The sequence below is a fragment of the Esox lucius genome, chromosome 23 (genome assembly GCF_011004845.1).
Source record: "Esox lucius isolate fEsoLuc1 chromosome 23, fEsoLuc1.pri, whole genome shotgun sequence".
Classification (NCBI taxonomy): domain Eukaryota; kingdom Metazoa; phylum Chordata; class Actinopteri; order Esociformes; family Esocidae; genus Esox; species Esox lucius.
The window spans coordinates 2,169,442-2,195,569 of NC_047591.1; the positions used below are offsets into that span (position 1 = coordinate 2,169,442).

Here is a 26,128-nt window from a genome sequence, read left to right on the forward strand (position 1 = left end):
GGGAAAACATTTCACTTTCAAAACTACAGCAATTGGTCTCCTCAGTTCCCCAACGCGTACAGATAACTTTTTAAAGAGGTGATGCAACACATTGGTAAACATGCCCCTGTCCCAACTTTTTTGAAACGTGTTGCTGCCATCAAATTCAAAATGGGCATACATTTTTCCAAACATAAAAACATTTCTTAGTTTCAACACTTGATATGTTGTCTTTGTACTATTTTCAATTAAATATAGGGATAAATACACATTGCATTCTGTTTTTGATTTACATTTTACGTAGCTGTTTTATTTCATAGCTGTATGGTGTGCAGTGTGTTGATAAGTAGAATACATGTTTGTCAATTAGTATTTTGGTTAGGAAACCAATTTGTCATTTGCTCAAGCCTACTGACAGATTCTGCTGTAAGTATTTTAGTCAAATTTGTCTCTTTCTGAATTGGGGTTATCAGACTTTGAGGAAGATGTCAAAGCTAAGAATCATAATTAAAATATTCAGTATAATAAATGTTAAGTTGAAATTTGTGATATGCATATTGAAAAATGCCTTTAAGGATACCATAAACAGTGGAGGCATTGTCATCCCAGTCCAATTCCAACCCATCCTAGGGGTTTGATTGTAATAACATTGAAAATGCTTCAACATTAAAAAAAATCTGAAGTGTACATAATAAAGGTGTATGTTTTGTTTTCAGATCTTGTTTTTGGTTGGATTTGTTGTTTTGTTTTTGTTGTTTTTTTATCTTGTAGGTTTCACGCAATTTCTCATAAATATTCTTAGTTTTCTGCTTGGATTTCTTTCCAATATGATATGACAGGTTAAATACACTATTCAGGCTTGTCCCTCCCCACTCCCTCACTTTCACTATATCCAATAACAGTAAGAGTTACTCTAATCAGCAGTAACCGTTCAAACTTTCTGACAAACTCCAAAGAGGTCAAATTACCTTCATCATATCCACATGATCATTAGAGTCATTATAATAAAATTACTCCTTGAGTATTCACGCTCTCTCTCCATTCCTTTCAGTCTCTACATTAAAACACCAGTTAATTAAAAACCTAGAGAAAAAGAAGAGATCTTTAATTTCCATCCTTTCTTTCTTCATCAGAGAAAGTCTTCAAACACGGGGAGCAGGTATTCCGTTCTTTGCCACGAACAAGAGAGAAGAGGAAGAGAAGACTTTGTCGCTTTAGTTTTTCTGATGAGCTTTCTTAATTGGGCCACTATAGAAAGACGAAGTGAAATCCTCAATAATTAAAAAATCTAATTAAGTAGTCTTTTGCATCTCTGTGCTTAATTATTCTGTGCAGGGAGTGATATATTTCTCCCGTTTTCATTTAAAAAAGAATCCCCTTCCCACGCTGCCCGCCACTCCCCCATCAATAAACAGCCCCTCCCCCTGTTCTTTTTTCAGATGTGTGCATGCGTGTCCTCCTTAGAGACTGTCATTAGGCGCACTTAAAGAAAGTGCACGTGTCAGTTCACTCCATAGTGAGAGCTGCTATAAGGCACCATCCGTGTTCATTTTGGCAGTTATTATAGTGTTACTTATTTTTAGAGTTTCTACCAGTTTACTGAAAATATGGAAATTTAAGGTCATCTAAATATTCATTATAAAAATAAAATTGTCTTAAATGATGTAATCATTATATCTTCTCCCTATGACATATTTTGTCTACCTTTCAACTTATACAATGTGCACATTCAGATAGCCTTGTCCAACTACAGCATGTGAGATGGTTGACCAGAGTTACAGTAGACTAATCATTACTAAAAAACTAAAGAGGCTACCAAAATGAACTGTTCTGTAACCCTCAACTACCCCGGATCGTATTTTAGCTCAGCACACTAATGAACAGCGGCTATATAAGTATGCAACTAGAGATGCTGCTACCAATGTTTTTCTGAGATTCCAGCAAACAGCAATGAAACAATACATCAACACTTGCTGTGTCCACAGATATCTCCCAAACATTCAAAAACTGACTGGAGAATGAGCTCACAACTAATAAATAGATCTCAATCTTGTTAGCTCATCTGTTGGCAGAGACTTCTATTGAAGTAGTATGTGCCAGCTAGAACTAAAGGGGCATTTCACCCAGAGGGACCCTTAGGTGGTTTAGTTCATGTTTCAGAGATTTCTAGGTCAGTGAGATTGTTTTCATGCATAATTGGCCAGGAGTGTGGGAATGGCATTTGCACACTTAGCAACATACTCCAATACTTCAGAACGAGTATTGAAGAGGGAATGAGAATTAAAAAAGAAATGTATACAAAGCTTCCATTATATACCCATCGAACAACAAGTGTTTTTTTGTGTAGCTGTGGTAGTCCTTGTTTGATAGGGCCATGGCATGTCTTTCAGCAATGGTCATGTCAGCAGATATCTTGAAAAAAAATATCCTCTGACTACCAGACTTCCTTCCTGCTTTGGACCAGGCCCTCCCCTCGGCAGGTTTTGACAACATCCCGGTAGACTGGAAACTGCTAGCTAGCTAGTTAATTACATTAAAAAGGCAATGTCTTAACATCGTGATTTAAATGAAACATTTTTTCACATGGTGATACTGAACCATACATCTTTGAATCAGAGTATGTGTTATTTTAGCTGCAGATATCCTGGTGAAATATTTAAATATGGATTGAACAATGTATTTGCTATTTCCAGTTGGATCACAACAGTTCTCAGAGCCAAAATGGCAAATATGTTTATTCTTTTGATTTGTGCCTTGCTTCTTGTTAAGCAAACTGTGGCTGGGAGAAATAACTTAATGCCTCTTTTGGCTAGGTTAGGAAGCTAAGATCTGTGAATCTTTAAGCATCTTTGGGTCATTGAAAAACGCTATATAACTAAAATTAATTGTTATTGTTATTATCATTATTCTGTAAAATGTACAGCCTTCTCTTAGATATGGCTAGAAATGGCTACTGTTGTTAAAATGGCAATTGATAAGAACCTTGCTTATTGAAAACCATGTCTGTAGAAATTAACTATTGAGATCTGTATAAGCCCTGGTAAACAAAAACCCAAGGTCATATGGGTGACGATGGTGTACACACTTATCCCTGGTTGCTCTGTTTTGTGGTGCTGTGTGCATTTTGCTGTGTCAACCTAACACAAGTATTGGTAAGGGCTGAACTGCATGTATTACTTACTCAGCTCACCCACCGATTGTGTGTAGTTAACAGAACGGCAACATTTTGCATACCACTCTCTCTCTGCCTTGACTGTGTACAGGTGGACGTAATAGAGAAACCCCTAAAAAAGTGCTCAGCGCTCAGTTCAGGAGATACATCTCCCCCCAATGATCCATGGGGATGGACTGACAGAAACAAGCAGCTAACGTGATGGCTTGGAGTATTGAATTACACCTCACACTATGGAACTGTGACAAGCTATGAAAGTTAAGTGATGCTTTTCCCTCTCTCCTCTAAAGTAAGGGATGATAGAGTGGTAGCAGTCAGAATATAGTGCACATTTGATATTTAATGATTAATGGGGATATGAGCAGTATCTTTTGCCAAAGCTTTAGCAAAGATACTGGATGTACTGAGGATTAGGATACTTACCTGATTAAAACTGATTTATCTTTCGTGAATTATTCCCTTGAGAAATGGAACCAGAGTAAGGAAAGGAGCAAATGGACAGAGAAAGAGGAGCGGTCTACGTTGAGCGGAAAAGAGACCTCCAGTGTTGGCTCATACCATGGCTCATGTAAAAATAAATGTTACCCTTTCTATTATTTCAATTTTTTTATTAGAGGCATTCTTTCTGAAAGATGCTGGGGCACGAAAGAAAATCTGAGTTCCCATTTTCAAAATCATTGTTGGAAAACTATATTTCTACTGGAAAATGTATGGTATAACTGCAAACATGGTGTTGACCAGTAGTAACACATGGGTGCATTGGACACTGGCACCAAGCAAACAAAATGCGAAATAAAACTGTTCTGCATTTGCTTGTAATTTGGTTATTCTGCCCAAAAAAATCTAGATTCTAGTTTTTGTTGAGAACATTTTTGTATTAATATTTGTGTACCTTAAAACAATTAATTTTAAACTCTGGTCAAGGATGACCAGAACACCATTATTTTTTTTTTTCTACCAGAATTTGAGCAAACACTCAGTTTTTGGCTCCAGAGAGTGAGAGCATGAAAGTTTAGCCTCAGAAACCATAGCAACAAAAGCTCTGAACCAAACCTGCTATCTACTATCCATCCATCTTCTTCCGCTTATCCGGGGCCGGGTCGCGGGGCCAGCAGTCTAAGCAGAGATGCCCAGACTTCCCTCTCCCTAGACACTTCCTCTATCTCTTCCAGGGGGACACCGAGGCGTTCCCAGGCCAGCTGGGAGACATAGTCCCTCCAGCGTCTCCTAGGTCTTCCCCGGGGTCTCCTCCTGGTGGGAGGGGCCCGGAACACCTTCCCAGGAAGGTGTTCAGGAGGCATCCGGAACAGATGCCCAAGCCACCCCCTCTCAATGTGGAGGAGCAGCGGCTCTACTCTGAGCTCCTCCCGGGTCACCCTATCTCTAAGGGATTGCCCAGCCACCCTGCAGAGAAAGCTCATTTCGGCCGCCTGTATCCGGGATCTTGTCCTTTCGGTCATGACCCAAAGCTCATGACCATAGGTGAGAGTAGGAACGTAGATTGACCGGTAAATCGAGAGCTCTTTCTTCACCACGACAGACCGATACATCGACCGCATTACTGCAGAAGCTGCACCGATCCGTCTGTCAATCTCCCGTTCCATCCTTCCCTCACTCGTGAACAAGACCCCTAGATACTTAAACTCCTCCACTTGAGGCAAGAACTCTCCACCAACCTGAAGTGGGTAAGCCACCCTTTTCCGACTGAGGACCATGGCCTCGGATTTGGAGGTACTGATTTTCATCCCCACCGCTTCACACTTGGCTGAAAACAGTCCCAGTGCATGCTGAAGGTCCTGGTTTGAAGGGGCCAACACGACAACATCATCCGCCAAGAGCAGAGAGGGAATCGTGTGGTCCCCAAATCTGACACCCTCCGGCCCCTGGCTGCGCCTAGAAATTCTGTCCATAAAAATTACGAACAGAACCGGTGACAAAGGGCAGCCCTGCCGGAGTCCAACATCCACTGGGAAGAAGTCTGACTTACTGCCGGCAATGCAAACCAAGCTCCTGCTTCGGTCGTACAGGGACCTGACAGCCCTTAGCAAAGGACCCAGGACCCCATATTCCCGAAGCACCCTCCACAGGATGCCGCGAGGGACACAGTCGAATGCCTTCTCCAAATCCACAAAACACATGTGGATTGGTTGGGCAAACTCCCATGAACCCTCCATCACCCTGTAGAGGGTTTAGAGCTGGTCCAGTGTTCCACGGCCCAGACGAAAACCACACTGTTCCTCCTGAATCCGAGGTTCTACTATCGGCTGTATTCTCCTCTCCAGTACCCTGGCATAGACTTTCCCGGGGAGGCTGAGAAGTGTGATTCCCCTGTAGTTGGAACACAACCACCCGGGCTGCAGTCCGCTTGGCCTGCCGGTACCCGTCAGCTGCCTCAGGAGTCCCAAGAGCCAACCTGGCCTGATAGGACTTCTTCTTCAGCTTGACGGCATCCCTTACTTCCGGTGTCCACCACCGGGTTCGGGGATTGCCGCCTCAACAGGCACGGGAGACCTTACGGCCACAGCTCCGAGCGGCCGCTTCGACAATGGAGGTGGAGAACATGGTCCACTCGGACTCAATAACTCCAGCCTACCTCGACTCGGCCAGACGTTCCCAGCAGACCCTTACAATACGCTTGGGTCTGTCCAGCCTCCTCCCCCGCCCTCGGATCCAACTCACCACCTGGTGGTGATCAGTTGACAGCTCCGCCCCTCTCTTTACCCGAGTGTCCAAGACATACGGCCGCAGGTCAGATGAAACGACAACAAAGTCGATCATCGACCTACGGCCTAGGGTGTCCTGGTGCCACGTGCACTGATGGATACCCTTATGCTTGAACATGGTGTTCGTTATGGACAAACTGTGACGAGCACAGAAGTCCAATAACTGAACACCACTCGGGTTCAGATCAGGGGGGCCGTTCCTCCTAATCACGGCCCTCCAGGTGTCACTGTCGTTGCCCACGTGGGCGTTGAATTCCCCCAGTAGAACAATAGAGTCCCCAGTCGGAGCACTTTCCAGCACCCCTCCCAGAGACTCCAAGAAGGTTGGGTACTCTGCACTGCCGTTCGGCCCGTAGGCACAAACAACAGTGAGAGACCTATCCCCGACCCGTAGGCGCAGGGAAACGACCCTTTCGTTCACCGGGGTAAACTCCAACACATGGCGGCAGAGCTGGGGGGCTATAAGCAAACCCACACCAGCCCGCCGCCTCTCACCATGGGCAACTCCAGAGTGGTCAAGAGTCCATCCTCTCTCAAGGAGTGTGGTTCCAGAGTCCAAGCCGTGCGTAGAGGTGATCCCGACTATCTCTAGTCGGAACCTCTCAACCTCACACACAATCTCAGGCTCCTTCCCCGCCAGCGAGGAAGGAGCTAGCTACCTACTAGGGCATTACAAATAATTGTTATTCGAATAGATCCTTTAGATCAGTCAGAATAATTCATTTTTAAACATTCTTATTTTTCCAAACAGTTAATCATTTATTTGGCCAACGTACTCAAGCTGTACATGTCCAATGTAATCCAGTACGGTTCTTCTTTGACTGTTATACAAAGTCAATGTATTTTTTGCGATTTCTCCCAAGAAATAATTGAAGTAACATGAACGCTGCCGCAACAGTCAATTGGAAGCTTGAAGAACTAAGAAAGTAAATTTGTAAGTGATAGTGAAATTATTAAATAGGTCTACACACGTATGTGTGATTATTAATAATGTTTTACATTTATTGACAACTTTTACTGTAACCCTAATGATATTACTTGGCAAGTCTATAAATTGAAGTAGGCCCATTGCATGTATAGTGTTTTATTCAACCCATACAGTGCTTTTTATTGTGTGTTATACTTTGTAGTAGACCCCATGGGCGCAAAAATATCCTGGTAGCTATAAGAACACAAATATAAGTAAATATAAGAACATTCTTTTAGAGAAAACATCTGCATGATTGTTGTCGGCGCTGAAAATAAATTATTACTAAAACATTGTGCTCCATCTTATGACCGCATGATGTCCATCACGTTTTCTGTCATCGTCATGAGGACCTTTATATGTTGCCTGGCAGAGATAGTTGTCGGATCTTTGCATCGTAGCCTAATGGACCAAACATTCTGGAACCACAAATATAGCGACTCCATCATCTGATTAAGAAAATGTTCAGGGAACCCTTCCTGGAATTACATCAAATTAGGGGTTAAAGAGAATTAACCCGGACCTACAAGATCTCAGCTAATCATTTAAATCGTTCACATCTTAGAAAGCAGGGAGCGTGCACGTACATGCACATCTCCTTAATTAGCCATGTGCTTGGCTGCATTGCAAATCTACAGTGAAGTGAGGAGATTTTTCGACGTTTTAAAACAAACACATGAACGCGCACGCACCACTAGATCGAATTGAGCTGGTCTTGTATTAAAACTGTCCGCCAACCTTCACTTGTCCCAGTTTCTCCTCTTGTCCATCCTGTTATGTTATTGCATGCCTGCGCTCAATGTGTACCGGATTCTCCGCCTCGTTTGGGCTTTGAGCTCCTTTGAAAAGACAACCACAGTGGCTAATTCCGATGCCTCCCACGCTACTATGAGTTGAAATTCTTGTGTTCTGCATATGACACACGCACACAGACACACACAAACAAGCATATTCACAGACACAGACATATCTCCTGTTCTGCCTACCCGTCCTTACAACTCTAAAGTATGTAGGGTGGCTGTGCGATAGGGTCATGAAAAATGACTTGTAAACTTGCATTACCGTCAGTATAGGAAGCAAGCTGCACATACTACCCTGGGTTGTCCTTTTGATTCTGATATTCAGAGAATGACAAATTGTTTGGATTTGGGTAGGAAGCTGTACGCAATGTTCAGATCTAATTTTAGTTGAAGACTGTGGGTTTTCAGGAGTAGGGATTGTAGAACGGTGTGTGCATGTGTGTATGTTGAAGGCATGGGATGGACAGGAAAGCACCGTGCTGTGAGCAACACGCCATCAGACCCCTGAGGAGAGAGAGCGAGAGAGAGAGAGAGAGAGAGAGACGGACAGAAGGGAGAGCAAGTGATTGAGGGATGGTAGAAAAGGAGGGAAGATAGATCAAGGGACGGAGGGAGTGAGATTGAGGCTGGAGGCAGGGCTGTGGGGAACGGTGATGGCGAAGCAAGAATAATTGAGGAGGGAAAAACAGAGAGAGCATGAAACTAGAGCAAGCAGACAAGTGTGTGTGAAAGAGACATTTAGCAAATGGGAGGATGAGAGAGGGCAAGATAAAAAGGGCAAAATAGTGAGCGAGAGCATACGAACAAGAGGGTAAAACAGAGAGGTAGTGACAGTTTGGTTACAATCGATTCAGGCAAGACAGCAGTTCAACACGGACAATCACACAGATTGGCCAACCAACAGACATCTCTCCTGAGGCTACAGTACACGGTGGCCACGAGCCATAAACCAGCGGTAGCCTGGCATCGTCATGGTGACGGGACAGGCACGGGCGGAGCAGTCTATGCCCCACTGCTCCTGACAGAAATTAGGCAGAGCGAGGGCAGGAGACCTCAACGCCCCCCGAACGCTCCCCTCGCCGAGCCAAATACACGCGGAACGGACGGACGGACGGCACGAGGTAGAGAGGGATGGACAGAGGAGGCGATGCGGAAAGAAAGAAGGAGGAGACAGCGCGTGGAGAGGGGAACACATGGAAGCTTCAGCTGGGGCCCCTCTGTGATGGAAGAACAGAGCCTCGGGTGGATGCAACACACACGTCATTTCATCTGCCTTCTGTGGCAGGCCGACTACACCAGCCCGGGCCAGCCAGAGTGATCAAATTAAAGCAGTGCATGCCATTCGCTCTCTGTCTTTTACTCTCTCTCTCTCTCTCTCTCAAGCTCTTCCTAATCTGTCTTCGGATATATCTTGCATCACTTCTCATTGGCTTCTTCTCTCTCGTTTCTTCTTCATCTCTGCCTCTTTCCCCATCACTCTCTGTCTTCCCTCTCTCTCCACACCTGAGGCCTTTCTCAATTCTTCAAACTCATGGGACCCCCCGAACTGCCTCCTGGCCCCTCACCAAAACACATACTGCATTATGGACCATTGGTGAACCAGCATTACACACACACACACACACATGTGCACGCACACACCAGTGTGAACACAGAGGAACAGCCTGGCACTCACCAGGGAGAGAAAAGGACATAGGGAGGGAGCAAGGAAGGGAGGGAGGGTGAAAGAGTTAGGTCCCTATGAAATGAGTCATTTTTGGGGGGCAATTACATTTTTCCATTTTAATTTTCTGTGAATCCACTGTATACTCAGACGACAGAATATCTTTAAAAATAAATGATGTTCTGAAGTACATTACAAAAAGTGTTTTCAGAACAGCCAGAAGTAGAGTAAAATAAAGTGGAACTTATGTTCTACATTAAGGTACTTGGATTCAGGCCTATTGTTCACTGTGGCTCTTCCCACCTGTCCACACATCACCCTTGTGATACACAATGGTGAGATGTTTTGTGTTGAGTTGTGTCCCCAACTGAGGGACTCTCACATTTTGTGTGGAGTCCCCTGTGAGGGACTGTCTTTTGTTAGTCAGCAGTGAGTTGCACTAGCAAGAAACATATCTCTGTGTCCACGGAGCTCACCAGGATGCAGTTGAAGGATAAAGTAAGCTCTGCAACTTTGGGAATCGGATCAGTGCAGCTCTCTTCCTGTAGTCTGAGATCAACATAGGAAATAGAATATGGTCATTGTCAACAGTGATGATAAGCAGTCCACAGTTCAAAAGATTCAGCAGATGGGTGTGACAGTACTCTCAGCACCTGGTAGTCTTCAGTTGGCTTTGCTATAATGGTTGCCTGCCAAGGGGTCAAAGATTCTTGACAAGCTTTAGCACTTCCTTGGAAAGGTAGATGTCCCAGGGCTTAGAGGTCCCTGCGGAGGTTGTCCGGCATCTCCCCTCCTCTCATCCCAAGCTCATCCAGTTGTCTATCTGTGTTTGGGCTGACATCACACGTTCTGGCTGTTCCACTGATTAGGTAGGACAAACCTATACTTTCACTCTTAACTATGATGATGTTAAAAAGTCTCAGTTATCTGCTGTTTTATCCACCACAGACGTAACTGTCGCTAGGACCGCATGATTAATCGAATTACGATAGAAATTGCAATTTTGACGTGCAAAATCCAAATTGCCAACCTCCGCGATTTTCAGCTCCAAAAAACGGTGAATGAGGCGAGCTTTACGCAAGTCAACAGGCATGCATCGTCTGTCCGTAATTGTTTTTCTTGCAGGTGCTGTTGGTTATTTTTGTAGATTACTTAAATTCATCCCCTCCAAGAACTGCCACCTTAACGTGGTGGAGGGGTTTGAGTACCCGAGTGACCCTAGGAGCTATGTTGTCTGGGGCTATATGCCCCTGGTAGGGTCTCCCAAGGCAAACAGGTCTTAGGCGACGGGTCAGACTAAGAGCGGTTCAAACCCCCCTTAATGAAGAACAACATTATGAGTACCGTGACGTCGCCCGGTATGGCGCAGCCGGGGCCCCACCCTGGAGCCAGGCCCGGGGTTGGGGCTCGTATGCGAGCGCCTGGTGGCCGGGCCTTCCCCCATGGGGCCCGGCCGGGCTCAGCCCGAATGGGTGACGTGGGGCCGCCCTCCCGTGGGCTCACCACCCACAGGAGGGACCATAAAGGGCCGGTGCGAAGAGGATCGGGCGGCAGTCGAAGGCAGGGGCCTAGACAACCCGATCTCTGGACACAGAAACTAGCTCTAGGGACGTGGAATGTCACCTCGCTGGCGGGGAAGGAGCCTGAGCTAGTGCGTGAGGTTGAGAGATTCCGATTAGAGGTAGTCGGGATCACCTCTACGCACGGCTTGGGCTCTGGAACCAAACTCCTTGAGAGAGGATGGACTCTTCACCACTCTGGAGTTGCCCATGGTGAGAGGCGGCGGGCTGGTGTGGGTTTGCTTATAGCTCCCCAGCTCTGCCGCCATGTGTTGGAGTTTACCCCGGTGAACGAGAGGGTCGTTTCCCTGCGCCTACGGGTCGGGGATAGGTCTCTCACTGTTGTTTGTGCCTACGGGCCGAACGGCAGTGCAGAGTAACAGACCTTCTTGGAGTCTCTGGGAGGGGTGCTGGAAAGTGCTCCGACTGGGGACTCTATTGTTCTACTGGGGGACTTCAACGCCCACGTGGGCAACGACAGTGACACCTGGAGGGGCGTGATTGGGAGGAACGGCCCCCCTGATCTGAACCCGAGTGGTGTTCAGTTATTGGACTTCTGTGCTAGTCACAGTTTGTCCATAACGAACACCATGTTCAAGCATAAGGGTGTCCATCAGTGCACGTGGCACCAGGACACCCTAGGCCGCAGGTCGATGATTGACTTTGTTGTCGTCTCATCTGACCTGCGGCCGTATGTCTTGGACACTCGGGTGAAGAGAGGGGCGGAGCTGTCAACTGATCACCACCTGGTGGTGAGTTGGATCCGATGGCGGGGGAGAAAGCTGGACAGACTCGGCAGGCCCAAGCGAACTGTAAGGGTCTGCTGGGAACGTCTGGCCGAGTCTCCTGTCAGAGAGATCTTTAACTCCCACCTCCGGCAGAGCTTCGACTGGATCCCGAGGGAGGTTGGAGATATTGAGTCCGAGTGGACCATGTTCTCCACCGCCATTGTCGAAGCGGCCGCTCGGAGCTGTGGCCGTAAGGTCTTCGGTGCCTGTCGAGGCGGCAATCCCCGAACCCGGTGGTGGACACCGGAAGTAAGGGATGCCGTCAAGCTGAAGAAGGAGTCCTATCAGGCCTGGTTGGCTTGTGGGACTCCTGACGCAGCTGACGGGTACCGACAGGCCAAGCGGGCTGCAGCCCGGGTGGTTGTGGAGGCAAAAACTCGGGCCTGGGAGGAGTTCGGTGAGGCCATGGAGAAGGACTATCGGCTGGCCTCGAAGAGATTCTGGCAAACCATCCGGCGCCTCAGGAGAGGGAAACAGTGCCCTACCAACGCTGTTTACAGGAGAGGTGGGCAGCTGTTGACCTCAACTGAGGATGTCGTCGGGCGGTGGAAGGAATACTTCGAGGACCTCCTCAATCCCGCTGTCACTTCTTCCATTGAGGAAGCAGAGGATGAGGGCTCAGAGGTGGACTCGTCCATCACCCGGGCTGAAGTCACTGAGGTGGTCAAGAAACTCCTCGGTGGCAAGGCACCGGGGGTGGATGAGATCCGCCCTGAGTACCTCAAGTCTCTGGATGTTGTGGGGCTGTCTTGGTTGACACGCCTGTGCAACATCGCGTGGCGGTCGGGGACAGTGCCTCTGGGATGGCAGACCGGTGTGGTGGTCCCTCTTTTTAAGAAGGGGGACCGGAGGGTGTGTTCCAACTATAGGGGGATCACACTTCTCAGCCTCCCCGGGAAAGTCTATGCCAGGGTACTGGAGAGGAGAATACGGCCGATAGTAGAACCTCGGATTCAGGAGGAACAGTGTGGTTTTCGTCCGGGCCGTGGAACACTGGACCAGCTCTATACCCTCTACGGGGTGTTGGAGGGTTCATGGGAGTTTGCCCAACCAATCCACATGTGTTTTGTGGATTTGGAGAAGGCATTCGACTGTGTCCCTCGCGGCATCTTGTGGAGGGTGCTTGGGGAATATGGGGTCCTGGGTCCTTTGCTAAGGGCTGTCAGGTCCCTGTACAACCGAAGCAGGAGCTTGGTCCGCATTGCCGGCAGTAAGTCAGACTTGTTCCCAGTGCATGTTGGACTCCGGCAGGGCTGCCCTTTGTCACCGGTTCTGTTCGTAATTTTTATGGACAGAATTTCTAGGCGCAGCCAGGGGCCGGAGGGTGTCAGGTTTGGGGACCACACGATTTCGTCTCTGCTTTTTGCAGATGATGTTGTCGTGTTGGCCCCTTCTAACCAGGACCTTCAGCATGCACTGGGACGGTTTGCAGCCGAGTGTGAAGCGGTGGGGATGAAAATCAGTACCTCCAAATCCGAGGCCATGGTCCTCAGTCGGAAAAGGGTGGCTTGCCCGCTTCAGGTTGGTGGAGAGTGCCTGCCTCAAGTGGAGGAGTTTAAGTATCTAGGGGTCTTGTTCACGAGTGAGGGAAGGATGGAACGGGAGATTGACAGACGGATCGGTGCAGCTTCTGCAGTAATGCAGTCGATGTATCGGTCTGTTGTGGTGAAGAAAGAGCTGAGCCGCAAGGCGAAGCTCTCGATTTACCAGTCAATCTACGTTCCTACTCTCACCTATGGTCATGAGCTTTGGGTCATGACCGAAAGGACAAGATCCCGGATACAGGCGGCCGAAATGAGCTTTCTCCGCAGGGTGGCCGGGCGATCCCTTAGAGATAGGGTGAGAAGCTCGGTCACCCGGGAGGAGCTCAGAGTAGAGCCGCTGCTCCTCCACATCGAGAGGGGTCAGCTGAGGTGGCTTGGGCATCTTTTTCGGATGCCTCCGGAACGCCTTCCTGGGAAGGTGTTCCGGTCCCGTCCCACCGGGAGGAGACCCCGGGGAAGACCTAGGACTCGCTGGAGGGACTATGTCTCCCGGCTGACCTGGGAACGCCTCGGTGTCCCCCCGGAAGAGCTAGAGGAAGTGTCTGGGGAGAGGGAAGTCTGGGCATCCCTGCTTAGACTGCTGCCCCCGCGACCCGGCCCCGGATAAGCGGAAGAAGATGACATGACTTAAATTCATGGAGTCATTTTGTTTAAATACTTGTTAGTTTGAGTTAACACTGCAACTGCTAGTGAAGACGTATGCTTCAAGCTAGTGAGTGGCACCAGGATATTGTCCCATATACACAACAGCATGGTTATTAAAAGTTTTAGCTTCTATGTCAGTGCCTACAAATATACTTAATATGGGAGAGGATATACCTCAAGGGTTGAGACATTTTGCCTAGCTATGGCAATGGCAGTGAGTATAGCAAATGCAGCGAACACCATTGCATATGCAGGCTATGATGTCTATTTTAAAGTGAGATTATCTACAGTGTTTACACCATGTTTGACAATCGCAAATCATAACCGCAATATGAACATGTGTCAAATAAATTGCGATTCTAGTTTTTTATCCAAATTGTGCAGCTCTAACTGTCACCCTTGTTTTCCTTTAGGATCACCCTAAGCAGGTGAAGACTGCAGAACGACCTCTTGGTTTCTGGCAGCGTGCCCCATGTCTGTGGCATTTAACTATGAGCGACTGAAGCTTGTACATTTTCTCAACCAGTACATTAGTGTCTGCACATCTCACAACGAAATCCTCTACAAACTGTCAGCTTTTGTGATGGTTAGGATTTTTGTTTGAAGGGGCTCAGATGCTGTACTTTTCTTGTTTTTTTTACATACCTTTGAGTTGGGTACAGGTATCTTTTGTCACCTTGTCAACAGGGTACTGGCAAAATTAGCAGAATAGGAGCCCATCGGCATTATAAAAATCATTCATGTATTGCTATGATCTACACTTTGCTCTTAATGTACAATTTAATAATTTTTGGGCACATTACCTTCTCTCAGTGGAGTGTTGTGTCAAAATGTTTTACTCCGGTAACATTACGCACAGTGAGTAACATGTGGACTTGTGTATATCCACACTGCTACATAACTACTAACACACATAAACACACACATACACACCTACACACACACTGCAAGTAGAGACCGATGTTCTTTTAGATTCATTGCACTGTAATTAGGCTGAATGCAGTGGTAATTATGATTTTTAATATAACTACAAGACTAGAATTATGTATATTGTAATGTTTAAAGAAAAATGACACATTTTAAATATTAGTATTTGAATTCCATGTTAATGTCTGGATTCTGCCATTCTCCACAATGTGTTTGTTGAGGGTGAACCTAGTAGTTGCAAGAAAAGAGGTAGAAATAGTGATAGAAATGAGAAGATGAAAGAGATACATTTTGTCCACTGTTGCGGTGTCATCTGGAACTACTCACCAGGGGGAGCCGTAGATACGAAAGCCCCTCACGGTGACCTCAGAGTCTTGCAGGTAGATGCAGTTGGTGAGCAATGACTGCACATTCTCATAGTTCTCCGGTTTCAGCTTGGAGGCCGATGGGAAGTAGTAAAAGTCCTGTTTGATCAGATCAGCCATGAACTCCTGGTCAAATGTCAACTCGTGGTTCCCCGCTATCACTATCTTTATGTCGTAGGGCAGGGTACCTATGAGGAAAGAAAACAAGTAATCAGTTGAAAAGTAGCATTCACCTGCAGCTTTCAGTGTCTTTAAGCCAAAGGCAATATTGACAAAGATATGGAGGGAAACAAAGATATGGAGAAACATTGAAAAACATACTATCAGTTTAAAAGCAGTCCACATTCATCCAACAAACCTCTACAGGTGCAACAGAGTACAATAATTCAATAGGAAAATGTGATCCAATTTAATTGAAACAGAATCTCTTTCTCTGTCATCGTTCCTAGTGCAGATCCATCTTTCTTGGTAACAGCAGTGTCAACAATCATATTTGTTTTGTTCGCTCTCACAAAGACATGCATCTCATCTGACAGTCATGATTCTATTAATCACCGGTGAACAAAGAGATGGGAAATCTAATACTTCACAGAACCTACTCACTTCAGTCGTTTCATTATTTAAAATGCATATATTTTTTTTTCCAAAGGATTTGAAAATAACAAACGTATTCTACCTGCTGATGTTTATAATACTTAGGACCCTTCTACTAAAGCCATTCAGTAATCGTACGTTATGCTGTCTCTTTTCTTTCTCCTCCGTCTCTTTAGGTTTAATTGGCTATTCAGACAGGGACACAGTGGGGTACAGTCCATCGATCTGCACTGGCTGTCCAACACTGTGGCAGGCCAACACTTGTACATGATCTACATATCCCCTAATATGGGTACATGAAAAAAACATTTTGGATTGATGAAAGGCCTTCTGAAAAGTGTGACAAACACTGGAGATGCATCAGTGTTTGTCAGGCAGCGCCGTTGACGGAGAGTTCAATCACTGTGTGTTTTTTTTGACAATTATTGCAAGATCGCTGTGACACGCTGTGTGTGTGTGTGCGTGTGTGTATGTTTGTGTGTGTCGTGCTGCTGAAAAGGAGTAATTAAACTCAGCTCTAGCAAAGGCTGACAGCTAAGAGACAGCTCTGTCACAACAGCCAATCAGGGAGCAGTGACAGCTTCCAGAGAGACAGTGCATGCGTGTGTGTGTGTGTAGTGAAAAAGAGGGTAAAGCCTACAAACCTCTTGTTATTCTTGGATTACTTTTTCTCCCTTTCCTTGACACGGTCAAAAACCTCAACCATAGACTGGACATGGAAGCCATAAAAAACAACGGCACTTAATAGCCTTTGGTGGTGCAGTTATAACCAGTCTCACTTCAACCCTCATTTCTACTGCCCTGTTTGACATTTCCACTAAAAACTGCTTTCCTCATGCAGACCAAATTGGCCTCAAGGACCCATAAAGTGCAGCAATAATTTCCTCTATCATGGAAACCTTTGAAAAAAGTTATCTCACGGACCAGAGTCCAAATAACATGGTGTGTAGGTGTTCCAAATAATATGGTGTGTTTTCCAGTTTAAACTTCATTTGAAAAAAGCAGAGGGATTTGTAAAGAGATGGCTAAATGATTGATTAGAAATGGCATCTGATTTTATGAATCCTTTTAAATCAATTTCCAATGGCCTATCAACTTGAAACCATTTAGGGTAATTGAAGATTAACCATTTAACATTTGGCATTGATATGTACAAAATAAACAAGATAACTGTGATACACTAAGATTTTAATTAGATTAAAGGAAAATTATATAGAATTTTAGTATTGCAAGATGTCCGTAATATATCTGCAGTAATAGTGGAATGATAGTATTTCACATAATTTCCTCAGCAGAAATTATTTTAAGTGCATTCAAAACTGCATCCTAAAAGGCAATGTTCTTAACAGAAGACGGCCTGGCTTCTGGAAAAGTGGGTGCCAGAGTCTAGTGTGATGGTCTGGGCTCTCAACTCTGGATCACTACCCCTGGCGACAAAGGTTGGAGACCTGACTTGGCCAGCTGTCTATGCCCTTCTTCCGTGTCTCCCTCTATGAACCATCTCCCTACCCTGTCAATGAGAAATAATAGAATACCCCCCAAAAAACAAGATCACTAAAGTACTGAATGCAGTACTCTACACAGTTCACAATGTTTTAGTTCATCTGAGAAAAAGATGTAGGGAATCATATTGCTTTTTATTCAATTTTCTGAAAAGCTTCAGAGTTGCTGTGGAGTTGCTGCAATGAGACAAAGGCATTATTAGGAAATGTACATCAGGAAAATGGGAGGCCAGAAAGAATTTCATAAAATTTCACATAAAAAAATCAAATATGAATAAATAAGAATATAAAACGATTTGAGGAGCCGAAGTTTTTCAGTGTCACCATAGATTGTAAAATGTCTTTGGCGTAAGCACATTGATTCAATGGTCACACAGATGGGGAGAGGTCTATCAGTAAAAAAGAAATGCTCAGCACTCCTTACAACCTTCAAACAACATGTCCTGCTGGCACTTGTTTAATCTTGATCACTGAACTGCAATATGGCCAGGTGCCTTATAAAGCTGAAGATGGTCCAGAACAGAGGTGTGCACTCACTCAAGCAAACAGCAAAAATAGCATTAATTCAGTATTGAATGAAACAGTCCCAGACTACGGAGGCCCAAACCTGCCAAAATGTGAAATTAATGAATAAATAAATATATCAATACATATACACTCACCTAAAGGATTATTAGGAATACCTGTTCAACATGGCAGTTGCTTCAATGCATTTAGGGGTGTGGTCCTGGTCAAGACAATCTCCTGAACTCCAAACTGAATGTCAGAATGGGAAAGAAAGGTGATTTAAGCAATTTTGAGCGTGGCATGGTTGTTGGTGTCAGACAGGCCGGCCTGAGTAATTCACAATGTGCTCAGTTACTGGGATTTTCACGCACAACCATTTCTAGGGTTTACAAAGAATGGTGTGTAAAGGGAAAAACATCCAGTATGCGGCAGTCCTGTGGTTGCGAAAATGCCTTGTTGATGCTAGAGGTCAGAGGAGAATGGGCCGACTGATTCAAGCTGATAAAAGAGCAACTTTGACTGAAATAACCACTCGTTACAACCGAGGTATGCAGCAAAGCATTTGTGAAGCCACAACACGCACAACCTTGAGGCGGATGGGCTACAACAGCAGAAGACCCCACCGGGTACCACTCATCTCCACTACAAATAGGAAGAAGAGGCTACAATTTGCCTGGTCTGATGAGTCAGAATTTGGCATAAACACAATGAGAACATGGATCCATCATGCCTTGTTACCACTGTGCAGGCTGGTGGTGGTAGTGTAATGGTGTGGGGGGTGTTTTCTTGGCACACTTTAGGACCCTTAGTGCCAATTGGGCATTGTTTAAATGCCACGGCCATACCACGTCACAAAGCTCAAATAATTTCAAATTGGTTTCTTGAACATGACAATGAGTTCACTGTACTGAAATGGCCCCCACAGTCATCAGATCTCAACCCAATAGAGCATCTTTGGGATGTGGTGGAACGGGAATTTCGTGCTCTGGATGTGCATCCCACAAATCTCCATCAACTGCAAGATGCTATCCTATCAATATGGGCCAACATTTCTAAAGAATGCTTTCAGCACCTTGTTGAATCAATGCCACGTAGAATTAAGGCAGTTCTGAAGGCGAAAGAGGGTCAAACACAGTATTAGTATGGTGTTCCTAATAATCCTTTAGGTGAGTGTATTTATACATTAAAATAAAATAATTAATGTATTAATATATATTATTTCCCTATTTATCTAATTCCTTGATCATTCATTTCTGTATTAAATTTTTTTTTTTTCCATAATCATATATTTCTGCATATATGTATTTCTGTATTTATTTATATCCATATTCTTTCATTTCTATATTTATTTATTTCTGTATTCTTTTATTTCTGTATTTATTTATTTCGGTATTTCCTTGTCCTTAAGCTAATGAGGGGACGGATTAACATTCAGACATAGCAATCTTTGCGACATAGAAAAAGGTGCATCTTTGCGGGTATGTCCCAGGAGTCCTTGCATTGAAATTGGTTAATTTCAGTGCCAGTGCATAGGTCCAGACTTGTAATTTAAACAATTGTATTTCCCCCAAATAGCTCTCGGATTGGACCTATGCACTGACTTTGAAATCAACACATTATCCCCATCAGATCCCCTTTGAGAGACCCAAAAATTTGGTTTTTCTATAGGCTAACTGGCACACATTTGCACTGGTCATAGTAGTATCCACTCTCAAATATCAACCATCCATCACACAACCTTGGGGATGTTCTTATTCAAAAGGGAAAACCCAAACAAGTGTTCTATGATTTCAATGGTGTGATTTGGATGTTCCAACAAATACAGATCTACATCTTAGGGGTTTGCCTTAACTTCATGCCTGTACCATTTGTAAAGAAAACATGAGTGAGCAGGCAAAACACGTCTTAATTTTTAAAAAATGGGATTCACATTCAACTGTAGGTCATAACAGAATGGCACAACTGTAAATAGATTAATAGCATATTAAACAGCCTAAAATAGGCCTATTATGGTAAGACATTAAGCTACTGTGTTTGGTTATGTGACTAAGCATGGCGCCAGATTTAACAGTCACACTCCCGCAGTAGCTCCAGCATACGACTCCGAAATTTCGAAGGGGAAGCAGAATCCCTTGGCCGCTTTGACAAGCGATGGGTGCCACTGGCCAGTAGGACCACAGAGCGTAGTCATTTGAAACAGCCTAGTTATTTGAAATAGCCTTCCTTACAAAACGTGTTTCAACATTTAATATACAATGGGGCAACATATAGGCTATTTATAGGCCATACATTTGAATGCTCATTATGTAATTAGGAAATATGGTTGGAAATCGCAAAATTCAACTTACAATATTAGTCAAAATATTTTATACAAGCTGGGTCGATCAGAGTCGAAGCGACAAATAAGGAACTGAAACACGTTCGTCTATTAAATAATAACGTTGTGAAATTAGGCCACAAAACAATTCTAAACTAGATTTAAACATAGCGTACTGCATTTTAAAAGTAAACAAGCTTCAGTAAATGATTTGCGCTTATAACTTTCTGCAGATCTGTCAAACGCTCTGACATCCCATGAAAATTGACATAATTCGCATGGTAGGCTATTTCATTGTCTTCAAAATCCAGTATTCAGATTGAAAACATGATTTTGGAATCATAATATTGTGCAAAAAGATATGTAATAATTACGACAGCCCTGGTGTAGCCTATATATTTATATGCTCAGTTCCCAAAGATTGTGAACAGTTCATTCTGCTGACAAATTTAAATAAAAATGTTGGATCATAGAGTTTGTGTTTTATTGCTGTTTAAATTATATGGCTATTATATGGCTATTTAAAACATTTGTCCGGTAGCTGTTCTACATTAATTTTAACGTCCATATTGGCCGTCCAAAAAAGTTTTGTGTAAACTGGTGATAGGCCTAATACATAGGTAGGCTCACTGGTGTCGTTAGACCTGGGCGTACACTGGTACACTGGTAAAAGTACTACTGATGAAAGTACTACTTTGACCAGTGCAAATGTATGCCAGTTAGCAAACAGAAAAACCGAGGGGTTTACGGGAAGTGAATAGACTACAAAAACGGCGCGTCTTTGCGGGTCTCTCACAGGGGATATGATGGGGATAACGTGTTGATTTCAACGCCAGTGCATAGATCCAAAACGAGTGGAGTTGGGGAAAAATATGATCACTTAAATTACGAGCCTGGTCCTATGCACTGGCATTGAAATTAACCAATTTCCTTGGGTACAGTAGCAGCAGAGCAGATCGTTTCATGTTCTCGTCTAGTTCCTGTGGCAAACAAACAAAATCAGTGAGCAGGGGCAGTAGTCTAAGCAAAGATGCCCAGACTTCCCTCTCCCTAGACACTTCCTCCAGCTCTTCCGGGGGGACACCGAGGCGTTCCCAGGCCAGCTGGGAGACATAGTCCCTCCAGCATGTCCTAGGTCTTCCCTGGGGTCTCCTCCCGGTGGGATGGGCCCGGAACACCTTCCCGGGAAGGCGTCCAGGAGGCATCCGGAACAGACGCCCAAGCCACCTCAGCTGACCCCTCTCGATGTGGAGGAGCAGCGGCTCTACTCTGAGCTCCTCCCGGGTCACCCTATCTCTAAGGGATCGCCCAGCCACCCTCATTTCGGCCTCTTGTATCCGGGATCTTGTCCTTTCGGTCATGACCCAAAGCTCATGACCATAGGTGAGAGTAGGAACGTAGATTGACCGGTAAATCGAGAGCTTCGCCTTGCGGCTCAGCTCTTTCTTCACCACGACAGACCGATACATTGACCGCATTATTGCAGAAGCTGCACCGATCCGTCGGTCAATCTCCCGTTCCATCCTTCCCTCACTCGTGAATAAGACCCCTAGATACTTAAACTCCTCCACTTGAGGCAGGAACTCTCCACCAACCTGAAGTGGGCAAGCCACCCTTTTCCGACTGAGGACCATGACCTCGGATTTGGAGGTACTGATTTTCATCCCAACCGCTTCACACTCAGCTGCAAACCGTCCCAGTGAAGGTCCTGGTTTGAAGGGGCCAACACGACAACATCATCCGCAAAGAGCAGAGACGAAATCGTGTGGTCCCCAAACCTGACACCCTCCGGCCCCTGGCTGCGCCTAGAAATTCTGTCCATAAAAATTACGAACATAACCGGCGACAAAGGGCAGCCCTGCCGGAGTTCAACATGCACTGGGAACAAGTCTGACTTACTGCCGGCAATGCAAACCAAGCTCCTGCTTCGGTCGTACAGGGACCTGACAGGACCCAGGACCCCATATTCCCGAAGCACCCTCCACAGGAGGGAGACAGTCGAATGCCTTCTCCAAATCCACAAAACACATGTGGATTGGTTGGGCAAACTCCCATGAACCCTCCAGCACCCTGTGGAGGGTATAGAGCTGGTCCAGTGTTCCACGGCCCGGACAAAAACCACACTGTTCCTCCTGAATCCGAGGTTCTACTATCGGCCGTATTCTCCTCTCCAGTACCCTGGCATAGACTTTCCCGGGGAGGCTGAGAAGTGTAATTCCCCTGTAGTTGGAACACACCCTCCAGTCCCCCTTCTTAAAAAGAGGGACCACCACCCCGGTCTGCCATCCCAGAGGCACTGTCCCCGACCGCCACGCGATGCTGCAGAGGCGTGTCAACCAAGACAGCCCCACAACATCCAGAGACTTGAGGTACTCAGGGCGGATCTCATCCACCCCCAGTGCCATGCACATCCCCAGTTGAGGTCAACAGCTACCCACCTCCACTGTAAACAGCATTGGTAGGGCACTGTTTCCCTCTCCTGAGGCGCCAGACGGTTTGCCAGAATCTCTTCGAGGCCAGCCGATTGTCCTTCTCCATGGTCTCACCGAACTCCTCCCAGGTTTTTGCCTCCACAACCACCCGGGCTGCAGTCCGCTTGGCCTGCCAGTACCCGTCAGCTGCCTCAGGAGTCCCACAAGCCAACCAGGCCTGATAGGACTCCTTCTTCAGCTTGACGGCATCCCTTACTTCTGGTGTCCACCACCGGGTTCGGGGATTGCCGACTCGACAGGCACCGGAGACCTTACGGCCACAGCTCCGAGCGGCCGCTTCGACAATGGAGGTGGAGAACATGGTCCACTCAGACTCAATATCTCCAGCGTCCCTCGGGATCCAGTCGAAGCTCTGCCGGAGGTGGGAGTTAAACATCTCTCTGACAGGAGACTCGGCCAGACGTTCCCAGCAGACCCTTACAGTACGCTTGGTTCTGCCGAGTCTGTCCAGCCTCCTCCCCCGCCATTGGATCCAACTCACCACCAGGTGGTGATCAGTTGACTGCTCTCTCTTTACCCGAGTGTCCAAGACATACGGCCGCAGGTCAGATGAAACGACAACAAAGTCGATCATCGACCTACGGCCTAGGGTGTCCTGGTGCCACGTGCACTGATGGATACCCTTATGCTTGAACATGGTGTTCGTTATGGACAAACTGTGACTAGCACAGAAGTCCAATAACTGAACACAGCTCGGGTTCAGAACAGGGGGGCCGTTCCTCCCAATCACGGCCCTCCAGGTGTCACTGTCGTTGCCCACGTGGGCGTTGAAGTCCCCAGTCAGAGCACTTTCCGGGGTAAACTCCAACACATGGCGGCAGAGCTGGGGGGCTATAAGCAAACCCACAACAGCCCGCCGCCTCTCACCATGGGCAACTCCAGAGTGGTCAAGAGTCCATCCTCTCTCAAGGAGTGTGGTTCCAGAGCCCAAGCGTGCGTAGAGGTGATCCCGACTATCTCTAGTCGGAACCTCTCAACCTCACGCACAATCTCAGGCTCCTTCCCCACCAGCGAGGTGACGTTCCATGTCCCTAGAACTAGTTTCCATGTCCAGGGATCTGGTTGTCGAGGCCCCCGCCTTCGACTGCCGCCCGATCCTCTGCGCACCAACCCCTTATGGTCCCTCCTGCAGGTGGTGAGCCCACGGGAAGGTGGCACCACGTCGCTCCTTCGGACTGAGCCCGGCCGGACCCTGTGGGGAAAGGCCCGGCCACCAGGCGCTCGCATACGAGCCCCAACCCCGGGCCTGGCTCCAGGGTGGGGCCCTGGCTGCGCCATACCGGGCGATGTCACGGTCCTCAAAATGTTTTCCATCATTAAAGGGTTTTTGAACCGCTCTTAGTCTGACCCGTCGCCCAGGACCTGTTTGCCTTGGGAGACCCTACCAGGGGCATATAGCCCCAGACAACATGGCTCCTAGGGTCACTCAGGTACTCAAACCCCTCCACCACGTTAAGGTGGCAGTTCATGGAGGAGAAAAACATAGGTGAGAGTCAAAAAAATTACGTTGTGTTTTTTTAAAAACTCCTCTCGGTTTTTCAATACCTTATTCATGTCACCTATGCACAATCATGCATGTGCTTAAATGAGGAATAATGATTGGCAACATGGGGATGATCTAAAACAGCAATGATTCTATTTCCTGTTCTGGGCTTGATTGCTACGTCTGTTAGTCCCGCCCCCTCATTAGCTTAAGGACGAGGAAGTACAGGAATAAATAAAAACAGAAACAAAAGAAGACGGAAATAAATAAATACAGAAATAAATATATACAGAAATATAAGATTATGGAAATTAATTTACAAAAATGTAATACAGAAATGAATGATCAAGGAATTAAATAAATAGGTAAATAATATTCATTATTATATGTATTATTATTTTTAAATATATAAATATATTTAATGATACATTTATTAATACATTTCTTTCAAATGTTGGCAGGTCTGGTCCTCCACACCTGACAGCACAGCAACTCTGATTAAAGCATTTTACTTTTGAGATCTTCTGCAAGAAGAGGAGTGACGATATACCATTTGAGGGCCTGTTAGCAGCCATTTTGTTTACAGGTTCAGGCTTGCATGATATCCCATACACCCATTTAGTCAAATTATGATTTTTCAAGGAGGATATCCTGCACCTGTTACAAGGTATCATTAGAAGCCCCAGGGAGGAACTGTGACAACAACTAACAGACTGTGTGATTGTTTTGGGTGTGAAATAGATGAGAATGCATAATAGCTCATAGAAGAACATATGCTCCAATAAGAAGCCCAAGGGTGGTACTATTTAGACTGTGAATGCATGAGTTAAGGATAGTCATGTGTTGGAAGGTGAGGTGTTGTGATTGATGCCCATTTTGTTAATGTCACTGCAAATGTTTGCTGAACATAGCACATTGAGTTCAGGTTCTCAATGGCCTGCTTAGACATAACTCTCTTTCGAGAAATGGACGGCAATGTTTATAGAATATAATCTCCGAGCACTGAACTTGTCTAAGCCTTCAGGACTGGAGTCTTAGACATTTAATATGTTCATGTTACAATGCTGTCCAAAGAATAGGCCTATATTTACATTAAGTAGAGCAGTTTTGACTGGTCTGCAGTGCTGTATACTAAGAACACAGAGACACTTGTCCGCCATCCAACAAAGTAGATGTAAGCTGTGAATCAGATGTAGCTGTGAATCAGTTAGCACAGGAAGGAGGCTATTAATTTTTTTATATTCCAAAAAATTGGGCTACTTTGAAAACAATCTTCCGGGTGAAAATATATTGGCGTGCAACCACCATGGCATTGCTATAAAAATGTCGTATGTATTAATTTTACTGTGACCTGTTGCTGCTATCAGTTAAGAGTGAACTGTAGAAAGGGGCAGGCCAGAGATGTGTGTACATGTTTGCATGTGTGAGTGTGTGGGTGTGTGTGTTGCGCCTGCACTGTTCTTTTACAGCTCATCGGAGAGCAGGCTAACAGGTCATTACCTCGTTGTGAGAAGCCACCAGAAAACTTGTGGGAGGCAACATTTACCACAGAACATTTAAATTAGTAGCCTACAAAATACATAGATGCGAAGTGTTAAATTGAACAGCCAGCCTACAACTAAACATTCTGATATGCTGTATTATAAGGACACAAGGTGATTTTTCAGTCTGATCAGCTGTAGGCTTATAGAGCATTTGTAAAATACTATTCCAGCCCACTACGCAGCTACCCCTCTGCCCCGGGGTGAAGAAAGTGGTAATGTGCATTAATAGCCCATTTTTTGATAAAAAATAAATAAATGTGTTCTAATGGCTATTCAAATTTGGGCTGTCTAGTCTATTTAGACATTTCCAATCCAAAATTATTAACTTTAATTAATAAACACACCAGCTCATATAGAGTAACAAGTCTTACAGGTTCACAAGGTGGGACTAGCCTACCTGTAAAGAGCCAGCTCAGTCCTAAGAGTTTTACCTTTACAATCCTTTCTCTGCCTCTGTTGATAGGTAACCACCTACTGTAACTAGAGATTCAACTAAATAAAACTGTCATAACAAATCATGCTTACTTTATTTGTATTCCTGTGTTGCTTGTCATTTC

General features: G+C 45.6%; 1 protein-coding gene across 5 annotated transcripts in view; it reads right to left on the minus strand.

Moving 5' to 3' along the window:
* Positions 1-26,128, minus strand: part of mpped1 (metallophosphoesterase domain containing 1) — a 105,567-nt gene that overhangs the window by 39,621 nt on the left and 39,818 nt on the right. For all 5 annotated transcript variants that reach the window (XR_003777840.2, XR_003777838.2, XR_003777839.2 and 2 more), the window contains exon 4: positions 15,095-15,320. Coding sequence is in view for 1 of the 5 variants with exons in the window: in XM_029116910.2 (XP_028972743.1) it covers positions 15,095-15,320 (226 nt within the window). In the remaining 4 variants the exon portion in view is untranslated. The remainder of the gene's footprint in view (positions 1-15,094; positions 15,321-26,128) is intronic.